This window comes from Camelus dromedarius, chromosome 34, assembly GCF_036321535.1.
Source record: "Camelus dromedarius isolate mCamDro1 chromosome 34, mCamDro1.pat, whole genome shotgun sequence".
Classification (NCBI taxonomy): Eukaryota; Metazoa; Chordata; class Mammalia; order Artiodactyla; family Camelidae; genus Camelus; species Camelus dromedarius.
The window spans coordinates 13,659,107-13,670,835 of NC_087469.1; the positions used below are offsets into that span (position 1 = coordinate 13,659,107).

Here is an 11,729-nt window from a genome sequence, read left to right on the forward strand (position 1 = left end):
GACGGAATGAATTGCTGGAGAACATTACAATATCTGGAGCACACAGACCCAACTACTACATAATCCTGTACTGAAAAGGCTTTGTGCACAAAAATGTACTTCACAGCAATGGATGACCAGAAAATCAAACATGGAAATAATTATGTAAAATTATTCTGTCATAACTGGAATATTAAGCAGCCATCTAAAATTGCATTTATAAAGAAATCACAGTAACTTTACAAAATGGCTATAATAAAGTGAACAAAAAAACAAAAGATTATATTCGGTATGATCTAACCTATATAAAAATGCATTAAAATATTAAACATACAAACTACTATATATGAAATAGATAAGCAACAAGAATATATTGTATAGCACAGTGAATTACGGCCATTATCTTGTAATAAATTTAATGGAGAATAATCTGGAAAAATACTGAATCACCATGCTGTACACCTGATACTAATATAATATTCTAAATCAACTATACTTCAATAAAAAACATACATGTTAAAAGTGATTCACTTCATGTTGCAGCACTATATAGATTTTTAAAAACCTTTTTTGTACTGTATTTTCTAAATTTTGCATGAAATGTTTTATAAATTATAAGAAAATGTTTCTAATGAAGAAGAAACAATAAACATGTTAATGCAAATTCCACTGAAATCCATTGGCCAGAGCAGTTTGCGAACAAAGGCAAATGATAGTACTTCCGTCCCACTAGGTATGATACATGTGTGTGAAGAGGAATACTGAAAATAAAGATCACAAAGCCTGCATGGACAAAATATAGCTGAACAGCAAATAAATCAGGCAGTTGGCAAATAGAGTGTTAAAAAAAAAAAAGAAGAAGAAGAAGAAGAAAAGAAAGAAAATCTGTTCCTGTCAGTCAGAATTACCTGTTTTCATGTTCGAAGGTTAAGTGCCAAGCTACAGCATAAAAGCCTTGAGTATGGGTATTTTGTAGGCTGAAAGTGTTCCTGGCAATTGCCAAAAATGAATCTTGAGTATGTTTGTCAAAGCACACTGGAACCATGAGGAACTGCTCTTTTAAAACCTAGCCATGTCTAACAAGGCAGTTTACAAAACGGATGGACATAAAAGGACTTTCATAAGCCTTCTCTCTGTGTTTAAACCATTTTGTCAAGATTCTTGTCACTATTCTTAAAATTTTCAGAAATTCAGTACCTGATCTACCAATTCTAAACCTCTTTTTTTAAACTCTGATAGTTTCTTATTTTAGCTTAGCTTTAAGATTTTTCTCCAGTAATTTAATGAACTAACTTAAACTCTGGACATATTTTCCTTAACTTCCATATACAATTCTAGAAGTCTAAATTTTGAATCTATGTAACAGGAATTATGTATCAGTGGAGTACCTTTCAAACTCTTACTCACCTCCATTACTCTAAAGAGTATGTTCAGTTTTGAGAGGAAAAACCTTTGACCCAGCGGCTCACTCAGCTAGCTAGTGGCATTGCTGGAAGAGGAATGAGAACCTCAAGGCTTCTGCCTTCCAGCGCGGCGCAGTTACCAATACCACTTTCTAAAGAATTGTCTTTCCTACTTATTTGATTTTTTAGACAGAACTTGTTTACAAAATTACAGCTATCTAAATATAAGTGCAGTCACATAAACATACTTTCGGTTTCATTAGGCAAATTATTTACTGAGTACCTACTTAAATGCAAGCATGTTATTAAAACTGCTGGTTAAATCTTATCTTCCCTACTAGACTCTCTTCTGAGAGCAGAGGTCTTTTTTCTAATCACCACTGTAATGCCAGCTCCCAGTAGAACCCAGGGTAACAGGCCCTCGAGTTCTATAAAGGAGGGGAGCAAGGAAAACCGCAGTCCCAGCCGTTGAACACCGTTGTTCAAGTGCGTCGCACAATCGGGGACGGCCAGTCTGTAGCAAGTGTGAAAAGGTGGCGCAGAAACGAAGTGGGCTTGGGGAGCGTGTACGAGATTGGCGTTCGGAAGACTTCTGTACGTTTGTCCTCAGCTCAACGATAACGCGTACGCACACGCGAGTCACAGTGGGTCGTTTCCGGCGGCCGGCCCTCCTGTCCGGGACCGGCACTCGCCTCCCGCCCCGCGAGCCGAGGACCCGCCCCGCGAGCCGAGGACCCGCCCCGCGAGCCGAGGACCCGCCCCGCGAGCCGAGGACCCGCCCCGCGGGGAAGACTCCCAACCGCTTCCAGCCCCGGAAGTTACACGTGGCCCGCGCCGTTACGTAACTTCCGGACAGGGCTGACTTCCGTGGCAGACGCGGAAGTGCAGGGAGGCCCCGGGAGCCGGGTCCGCTTGCCAGACTTCGGGCCCTGCTGTGCGCCTCGGGAACGTTCTGGAGAGGTTGATTCCTAGAGGCCGCTGCCGTCAGCACAAACCAGACGAAGCCAGCGCGGGGGGCCTCTCCCCGGCCTAGGAGCCGATGCCGGCCGCGCCCTGGAGCCCCCGTAGCGGGGCCGGACCATGAGCCTGCTGGGCGGCCTGGCCTCCTCGCCGCGGACCCCGCTGCAGTCCAGCAAGGCCAGGATGAAAAAGCTCCCGAAGAAGAGCCAGAACGAGAAGTACCGGCTCAAATACCTGCGGCTGCGCAAAGCGGCCAAAGCCACGGTGTTTGTGAGTGTGACCGTCGCTCAGCCCCTCTCCGCCTCGAGATTCCCCTAACTCTCGAAATCTTTCCCCAAACTGCTCCCCTTCCTAGAGTGGCAGTGTTCATACAGTGTTAGCTTTTGCAGTATAGATTACTTCTTGTTTGCCTTGTGCCTTGGACGGTTCACGTAATTTCTTTATCTGCAGCTAAGAGCTAATAGCTAACCTTGTAGAGTTAATGAAGATTGAATGAGGAAAGTAAAGTGCTCGGTACCTAGGAGATGTGCCAATAAGTTTTAGTCATTATCGTTATTACCTCAAAATTCTTGGAAATAGGATTCTCTAGAGATCCCTGAGAATGAGGCACTGTTTTTTAAAGTGGCAACACTGAAGCCCAGGGAGATGATTTGCTCAAGGAGATAACTTGACTGACTCCAACTCAAACACCTTGATTCTAGTTTATTACTTCCGCTACACAGCTGTTTCCCAAGCACCCCACGTCCCCATAACTGACCCCTTCCCTGAACAAGGCACATGAAGCTTTCAGTAATCTCCCCGCTCCCCTCACCGCTTCTGACCTCTTTTGAGTCTTGCGAATGTTTCTGCCCATCTTTTATTGTAGGGGCACTGGGTTTATCGAATAATGAAATGGTTTGCCAGCCCAACTAAGTATTAAAATACTCAGTCTTGCACAAGCTCACCTCACGGCACGGAAGTAGCAAGTGAAGTCCTCAAACATTTTCCCGCATCTGAATCACCACCTTACCTCTTCTTTCTACCAAAAACTTGAACAACCCTTAGCATTTTTGGAAGCATAAGGAAAGGCTTGGAAATTAGATCATTCCAAAAATATTCACTTAGCACTTGCCATGTGCACTGGAGACAAATAAGAAAAGTAGAATTAAGAGGATTTGGTATCTAACTGATGTTACCTTTCTTTTATCCCCTAAATGTCAAAGGTACCTAGAGCTTGGCAGCTATGTTACTAGATGGATGTTGGTTCTGTTGTTACATTAAGTGCATGAAGAAGGTTTTGTGAAGAAAAGGGATATTGTTTTGAACATTCAGAGTCTGAGGTCCCAACTATGGAACATCAAGATGGAGCATTCCCCTGAGGACTGGTGCTTGGGAAATAGATTGAGTCATCAGTATTAGAAAGGTGATACTCAAATACACTTAAGTAGATTATGAAATTAAAGAATTTTATAGAGTAGACTTGATTTTTTCCATCTGGTTCTTCTCTTTAACGTTTATACTGCATGAGATGCTTTGGGTTAGGTTGGTTTTGTAAGCTCCGTAAGACACTTGGGAATGGACATTCCCCATACTTACAAGGATTGAGTTTAAGCATCTATGGATTTGAGCAGTATGCCCTTTTCTCTGCCAAAGGCGACCCAAATTAAGATGGCGTACGTCTTGGTTTGCCTAGGACAGCCCTAGTTTGCCATATTGTTCTGACATAATCATTAACAGCCCCCTCTTTTCAGTCAAAGGTGCCCCATTTTCCATAGATTAACTGCTCAGCCCCTGGTAGAACTTGGCCCTATCTTTACCTGTAGGTTAGTTTACAGTTTGCCGGGGAGACTGGCTCTTCCTTCTCACCCAGCAACACAGATTACTCTGGTTTGTAATGTGTCTCCTCTTCCAGGTGTAATACTTTGATCTTTTACTCATTTTATGTGATTATATTCAAAATTTTTCTTAAAGGAAAATGCTGCTATTTGTGATGAAATTGCTCGTCTTGAGGAAAAATTTCTTAAAGCAAAAGAAGAAAGACGGTGAGCTGGGTTCATTTTGTGTTCAGAATCACGTTTTTGGCGATTGATGTGGTGTTACTGCTCTGGGGACTTTTCCTCCAGTGGGCTTTTTGTGCTTTGCACAGCCCACTGGCTGCTGATCTAGTACAGAGAAACTTTCAACTGTGGTCCTGGTTCCCATTTCCCTAAGTCATGTTAGACCGTGGTGATGCACAGCTCCATTCATCTTTCTGACAAAACCCTCTTGCCACATCTAGTAAGTAATCTTGTTATAACTCTACAGTCAGAAACACCAAGGGATAAAAGAAACTGCATTTCTTTTTTTTTTTTTTTTTTGAAACTGCATTGTATTCTACAAATAATTTATTCAGTACGCACTGCTCTGTGAGTGTGTCTCCGTGTGCAGTCGTGGTAGGTGCCCTTCAGAAGCCTAACACCTTCCGACATCCAGGTGGAAGGGCCCTCCAGGTGCAGCAGAGATACGTTACAGTCCTTTATCCTTGGCTTCTTGGGATATTACCCTCTGGAGCTTCATTTTTCCCAGGGTCCAGTAAGAACCTTATTTTTGTATATAGTTCTGGCTTTTCCCAGGACTGGACTAAAATGTGGCATTGAGAGAAAGCGGAAGCTCATACCTCTGCTCCCTCTCCTTCCCGGCTCAGGTACTTGCTGAAGAAGCTCCTGCAGCTCCAGGCTCTCACGGAAGGGGAGCTACCAGCTGCTGCGCCTCCCCACAGCTCCAGTTTGCCCCTGCCTTACGGTGTGGCCAGCTCTGTGGGAACTATACAGGGAGCTGGGCCCGTTTCTGGGCCTAGCACTGGGGCTGAGGAATCATTTGGGAAGAAATCCAAGAAGGAGAAAAAAGAAAAAGGCAAAGAGAACAACAAACTGGAAGGTACCTTGGGGAGAGGATATCAGATGCCCCAGCAGCTCAATGACTGATGGCAGAGACCTGGTACTAACCGGTAGATACTTGGCCTGGCAATGACTTACACTCTCACCTGGTCCTGAAGCAGCCCTGGCAGCCCCTGGAAACCAAGTGTGTTAAAGCCCCTCTGGGTGGAGGAATTCCATTTAGACCTGGTCAGATGTGATGGGAGCAGGCTGAGGCCTCCCCCTTCTCCCACACCCCAGTTCTCTGGGTGCCTTCTGTGGAGTCTTTCCTAGAGGCAGGGGAATGGGCGAGGTGGTCTTTTGAGCACACAGATGGCTTGGGAAATTTTTGATCTTATAAATGAAGAGGCCTTAAAAAGAATAAGGCTTTCAGGTTCTAAGCACCAGTATTAAAATTGATTACTGCCAGGTGGGCGGTTTAGAAAGCTGATGCAGGGCTTTGGGGAAAGTCCCATGTGCCCATTCAGTGAGTATACAGAACCGGGATTGGCTCACTGCTTTTAGCATCATGTAAACTTTTCCCTTCCCCTCAGCATTGGGAGGGGCCTAAAGTGGGTGACCGCAGATTTGCGTTTCAGTTGTGAAGAAAACATGCAAGAAAAAGAAAATGGAGGGAGGTGCTCGCAAGCTGGTTCAGCCCATTGCCCTGGATCCCTCAGGACGGCCTGTGTTCCCCATCGGACTGGGGGGTCTAACAGTATATAGCCTGGGGGAGGTGAGTGAGACCAGCGAAAAAGAGAGAGGAGAATGAGAGAGAGGGGAAGAGGGTTGAGCCTCCCCTCCCTGGTCCCATCAGCAGCAGCCCCTTGCTGATCCAGACCAACCCCAGAAATCTCCAGTCCCTGAGAAACCAGGTCAGTCTTGTCTGCGGTACCGCCTGCACTCTTTCTCTGATTTGAGTCACTCTTTGCGGCCCCACGGTGGTTCTAAAGGCTGCCACAGCACCCTGGACTTCTAACCTCTCCAGCGGCCTCAGTGGCAGGTTGGGGGAATCTTTTTTTATAGATCATCACCGACCGACCTGGCTTCCATGACGAGAGTGCCATCTACCCTGTGGGCTACTGCAGTACTCGGACCTACGCCAGCATGAAGTGGCCAGACCAGGAGTGTCTGTACACCTGTCAGATCAAGGACGGTGGCTCGCAGCCTCAGGTGCCCGCACTAGGAACACTGCTGGTTTCTTTCTTTCTTTTTTTTTTTTTTTTGCCAGCCTTCTCTGTGACAGGCACTTAATATTTCTCACCTATTCAGACACTTTACAGGGTAGAGACTATAATCACCATGTGGGTAACCCCAGGGTGCAGCAAGGGATTGGCCCCGAGTCACCCCTCTGCTAGCAAGGGATGTGACTTGAGCTGGGATGTGACTCTGCACTTCTGTGATTCTCCTCCTGACACCCTTTCCTGCCTCTACTGTGACCATATGGTGACCACGTGAGGCTTGATCAAGCTGCTTGTTCCTAAAGTGCAGGCCCACGTGCAGGGGAGATTAGTGCGACACTCGGTGGTTCAGGTAGGTCCAGAACAGAGGTAGCAAAGGAACTGCATGGTTGTTCCTGACTGCACGCTCTCTCAGGGACCCGGGAGACCTGAATCTAGTCTCTAAATACACTTGTTCATCCTTCTCAGTGCTAGATTCAAGGCAATTCCTTTTCTCAAGCCATCACCTCTGATCATTGGGGAAAAACAGACCATTTCCACTTTCTGATGATGTTACAGATCACTCAAAAATTGGGTGGAAAGAGAGAGAAGCAAGGGAAAGACCCTCTGAACAGAAGCTGAGAGCCTGCCCGACACACGTGGATAATGTCGCATGGCTCCCATCTTGGTTAGAACGCTGTGGGACGCACCTGAGTGTTTGGATGTTGTTGGCCAGACAGCGTTCCTCTTTAGAAAGTGCTCTAACACAGAGACTCCATATTGTAGCAATACACCCGACCTATAACAAATCTATCAACTCAAGGCAAATGTAATCAAAATCCTAATAGAGTGTAAATGCAAATTGACAAGCTGATCCTTAATTTCCTCTGAAAGACAAACTGCCAAAGTATTTTTGAAAAAGAAGAGCCTGTAGGGTTTTCGGTTTCCTTTTTTTTTTTTAGCTGTTAACCCTCTGGACATTATTTTCAGGTACTTTGTAAGCTTTAATTATTTTCCCCCAACTAACACCAAGTGACATCTTTAGTTATGTACATATAATACTTGAGCGTGTTTCCAGACGATTCTGTTTCATCTATAAATGCCAATATGGCTTTTAGTTACTTTAGTTGTATAGAATGTTTTATACTATAAATATGTTAAAAGAAAATGTAGAAGAATATTTTTATAATCCTAGGATAAGGTGAAAAGGTTTTCTTTAGCAAAGACATGAAAAGAAGAAACCACAAAGGAAAACAGTAAGAGATTTGACTATTAAAAATTTAAACACTTCTGAATGACCAAAAACACCATAATCAAAGTTAAAACTCAATCAACAAACAAGAAGAAAATATATACAGTGGATTAATAGCCAGATAAAGTGCCCTTATGGTCTAAGATAGAAAGCAGTCAGATGAAACAGGCATTTCACAGAGACAGTGCAGGTGGCCAGTAAGAGCAGACCTCACTAGTAGTTAGGGAAATGCAAATAAAACAAAAAGATCTTAAATTTTTCATGGGCAAATATCAGAGAGATTGATAATATCAGGTGTTGGCCAGAGTGTAGGGGAACAAGTAAATACGTATTAGTAAGCTTGAGAATCTGTAGTCTTTCTGGAAGGCAGCTGGGCAGTATCAGCAATTTTAACATGTATGTCCTCTGATCCAGGATACTTTGAGGTATTCTAGTATTTCTTAAGGAAATGTGGAAATGTGAACAAAGGAGTTACATATGACAATGTGATTGTGGTATTGTTGGCAGTTGCAGGAAATTAGAAGTAGCCTAAATACCCATCAATAGGAGAATAGTTAAAAATTAAAATATATCCTCCTAGGGTAGTAGTATACGGCAGTTAAAAGAACGACGTAGATTTACACATACTGACAGGGAAGGATCCCAAGACCAAAATAAGACATTTTGGCCTTTTAGTTGCTCTTTGCTCACATAGGATATATAGTGTGCACACAGCACGACCAATACCAAGTAGAAGAGGAATCCTGAAATATTTGAAGGTAATTGTTCACAGTTTTTTCGTGAATTAGCTGAGAAATAAATATAATCATCAGAATCTTAAACTTGCAACATCATCAAAGGAGCAAAGCCATTGACTAAAAAGGTACTCACAAAATAATTTATTATTGACAAAATTGAGAGATCTCTAAAATTTGACACAGGAAAATTGAATCACATGAAATAACAAGAAAACTAACAGTAGAATCTTAATAAAGTTTGTTTTGGATTCTAAAAAAATGATCAGTAATATATATTATTGTAAATATACATATGTATACAGAAAATAAATTAATCCTGTGTGGACTGATTTGATTGACATAAACATTGAAAAGCTGAAAACTGCGTAACTGAACTTTGTAGAAAACTGGTCAAGGAATTGCGTTGGCATTTGTTACAAAAGTACATTCTTGGCAAAAATTCCCTAGTATTAGTATACTTTTGATTTAACAGTTTCTTTTTATAAATAGTGAAGGTATTTTACTACTCAAAAAATAAAGTGAAATGGGGGTTTGCAGTCAAAGTGGCCTGTACTCTTCCTCAGTATTATAAACCTAAGATTATGTGGAGAATGATCTCATTTGTTTTTAAAATCCCATTTGTATCTGTTCTTTAAGATGTAATTAAGTGGATGGGAAAGTGTCTGGAAAGGTATGTAACAAATTGTTGACATCTGGAGAGCAAAGAGTGTAGAATTGAAACTGTCAAAGGACTTCTCTCTGTTTCCTTGGCTTTGAGTTTTTAACAGCCCCCTAGTAAATTGTACCTGCCTCCTCGCTGGTATACTCAGCTCCAAGTTGCAGAGGGAGGAAATAGTTACGGCACCGGTATGACTCTACAACTTTCCCCTTGACTGATCTCATCGCTCCTTTATCTTTCTCAGTTTGAAATTGTTCCTGAAGACGACCCCCAGAACGCCATTGTCAGCTCTTCTGCAGACGCCTGCCATGCAGACCTGCTCAGGACCATAAGTGCTGCTCTGTAAGTTGACCCACGGCTTGGAGACAGGCTGAACCTTCCCTCTTGGTTTTCATGAGCCCTTCTCTTGTTCTTGGTACAGTGAGACCTTCTCTCTTAATGAGGGGAGAATCCTTGTTTTATAGAAAGCTCTCCTGTGTCCTTCGAAAGTCTTAACAGCTGCAGTCTCGGGAGGGTCCATGTCAGGAAAGCTTATTCTGTGTGTTCACACCGACCTCCACTCCCAAACCTGTTCTCATCTCCCTCTCAGGTCTCAAACCCAAATTCTCCCTCTCCTATTCAGGGGGAGGCCAGTGCCCAACCTGCTTCCATCTGGAGCTGACTTTTTTGGGTTTTCTCATCCAACCATCCACAACCTGATCCAGAGTTGTCCGGGAGCTCGAAAATGCGTCAAGTAAGTGAGGTCAAACCCATTCCCTTGAAAGAAGCTCCCTGATCAGTCGGCAGGGACCTAAACTGGCAGCTGCTGCTCTGCACATTTGTGTGTTTGTTGAGCTGCTTCAGTGCACAGGGCACAGTTATCGGTCATCTTAGCCCTCTGGACGGAGAGGGAGCCGGTACCCCACTGTACGAAAGTTGTTAGCCCTTTCTGTGTGCACCATGACAGCAAACAGGTTGGGAAGTCCTGCAAATAGAGTATGTCACTGAAGAAGCCTGTCTGTCTTCCGTGTTTTGGTTAATATGTAAATACGTGTTGTAGATACATGTGGGAGAGACCGAAAGAAAAAATACCTGATCCCTTTGGAGGGAAGAAGTGGGTGTTATGGCCAGCAGGTAACTCAATAGTGATCCCTTTGGTCCTGCAGTTACCAGTGGGTGAAGTTTGATGTGTGCAAACCTGGGGACGGGCCACCGCCTGAAGGACAGCTGGAGAACGACGCAGCTACGAGCTTTGAAGCCTTTCAGAGACACACCTTCGATGAAGATCACAGTGATCCCATTCTGCAAGGTATCTTCTATTTTTCTTTCCTGATTTGAAAACTGGTCATTTTTAGGCAACTTCCCTCTTCATTCATCACTGAGTACCCCGCACATCTGGGCCCTAAGTGACTCTTTCCCTGCTCCCGCCACGCAGAGCCCGGGGCCCGGAGGGTCTGCTGCCTGTGTGGCCCTCCCGTGGCCCTCGCAGAAGTCAGGGGCGTGGCTGCGGTCACAGCGAGGCAGGGCCCACGGAGGAACCAGGAGGTCTCATTTTCTAACCTAAGCAAGACCCAAGCAGAACTAGCAGGGAGGGTTTACTGTGGGACTGAAATTTCAGATGATGTAAAGGGGATCCGGTCATGGCCTTGGTCCTGCCTGTGTTCTGTGGACTCCCTCCCACAAGTGAGTGGTCGGGGGACCCGGCATTGGAGTCACATAGGGAGAGCTCTGGATGGAAAGAAGACAATTCAATTCTCTTTGCCTAATATGCTCTATAACCCTAGGCAAGTCGCTGCATCGACTTCAGCCACAGTTTTCTTCATCATAGAAGTAAATCTCTGTCCTGCCTCACCTAACATGGGCAAAACTGGGCTGAAAGATGCAAAGGAGCTAAAAGAATTGAAAGAACATATATGTGTCTGATCAAGCCTGTCGCCCAAGATGTCTAGGCAACAGTGGAACTCAAGGAATTTTTTTCTCCAGGATCTTTGGACCTCCCGGAGCTTCAGCCTGCAGCCTTTGTGTCTTCTTACCAACCCATGTTCTTGACACACGAACCCTTGGTAGATGCTCAGCTGCAGCACTTGAAGTCTCCTTCGCAGCGTAGCCCAACTCAGTCTTCAGACTGAACAAGAAGGGATCAGATACCACCTCATTTTCACCATGATGAATGGATTAACTTAGACTAAAGTTTAAGACCATATAGAAGAAGGCAGCAACTCGGGAGTGAAGAAGATAGTAAATTAACGCATTTTGTCATGGAAGTTCCCATGGTGACAGCTTTCCTGGGAAAAACTTCAGCTGCTTTATTTTTAGTAATAAATTTCTGTTGACAGTTCTGCTTATTTTCATCGTGTTGTAATCAGGATATAACCTTTCTGCTTAGCTCTGTCTGTGGTAAAGTCCTTTATAAACCAGAGTGAGAGACGGCTGCTGACGCATGAGGAAGGTAGTTAAGATTCTGACAGCCTTCTACCCTTGGTTCTCATCCTCGTTCAAGGAGTGTTAAGTCCCCACCCCTGCAACCAGCTGCTGCTTTATGTTCTTGTATCATCAAAATCAAGTCCTGCTTATCCTGAAGCTGGAAGGTCCAGTCCAAGGCCCACTGTTCATCTTTTTCACATTTGCAGATTCTTCAAGGGGATCAGAAAATCCTCTGTAACCCTTTCTACCTCCCTTTTGTGGTTTCTTATTGGAGAATGTGCTTTTAGCTAAATATGTTGAAACC

General features: G+C 44.1%; 1 protein-coding gene across 2 annotated transcripts; it reads left to right on the forward strand.

Annotated features, from left to right (window-relative positions):
- The first annotated feature begins 2,229 nt into the window (after nt 1-2,229).
- Nucleotides 2,230-11,346, forward strand: TBRG1 (transforming growth factor beta regulator 1). 2 transcript variants are annotated; one of them, XM_010986511.3, is made up of 9 exons: nt 2,230-2,612; nt 4,293-4,363; nt 5,005-5,237; nt 5,815-5,951; nt 6,242-6,388; nt 9,267-9,364; nt 9,645-9,755; nt 10,168-10,310; nt 10,786-11,123. In XM_010986511.3, the coding sequence occupies exons 1-9, from the start codon at nt 2,463-2,465 to the stop codon at nt 10,827-10,829; spliced, it is 1,134 nt and encodes a 377-aa protein (XP_010984813.1). In that variant the 5' UTR covers nt 2,230-2,462; the 3' UTR covers nt 10,830-11,123. The 2 variants fall into 2 exon arrangements, with proteins under 2 accessions (XP_010984813.1, XP_010984812.1); XM_010986510.3 differs by having other exon boundaries at nt 2,233-2,612; nt 10,985-11,346.
- Nucleotides 11,347-11,729: the final 383 nt, after the last annotated feature.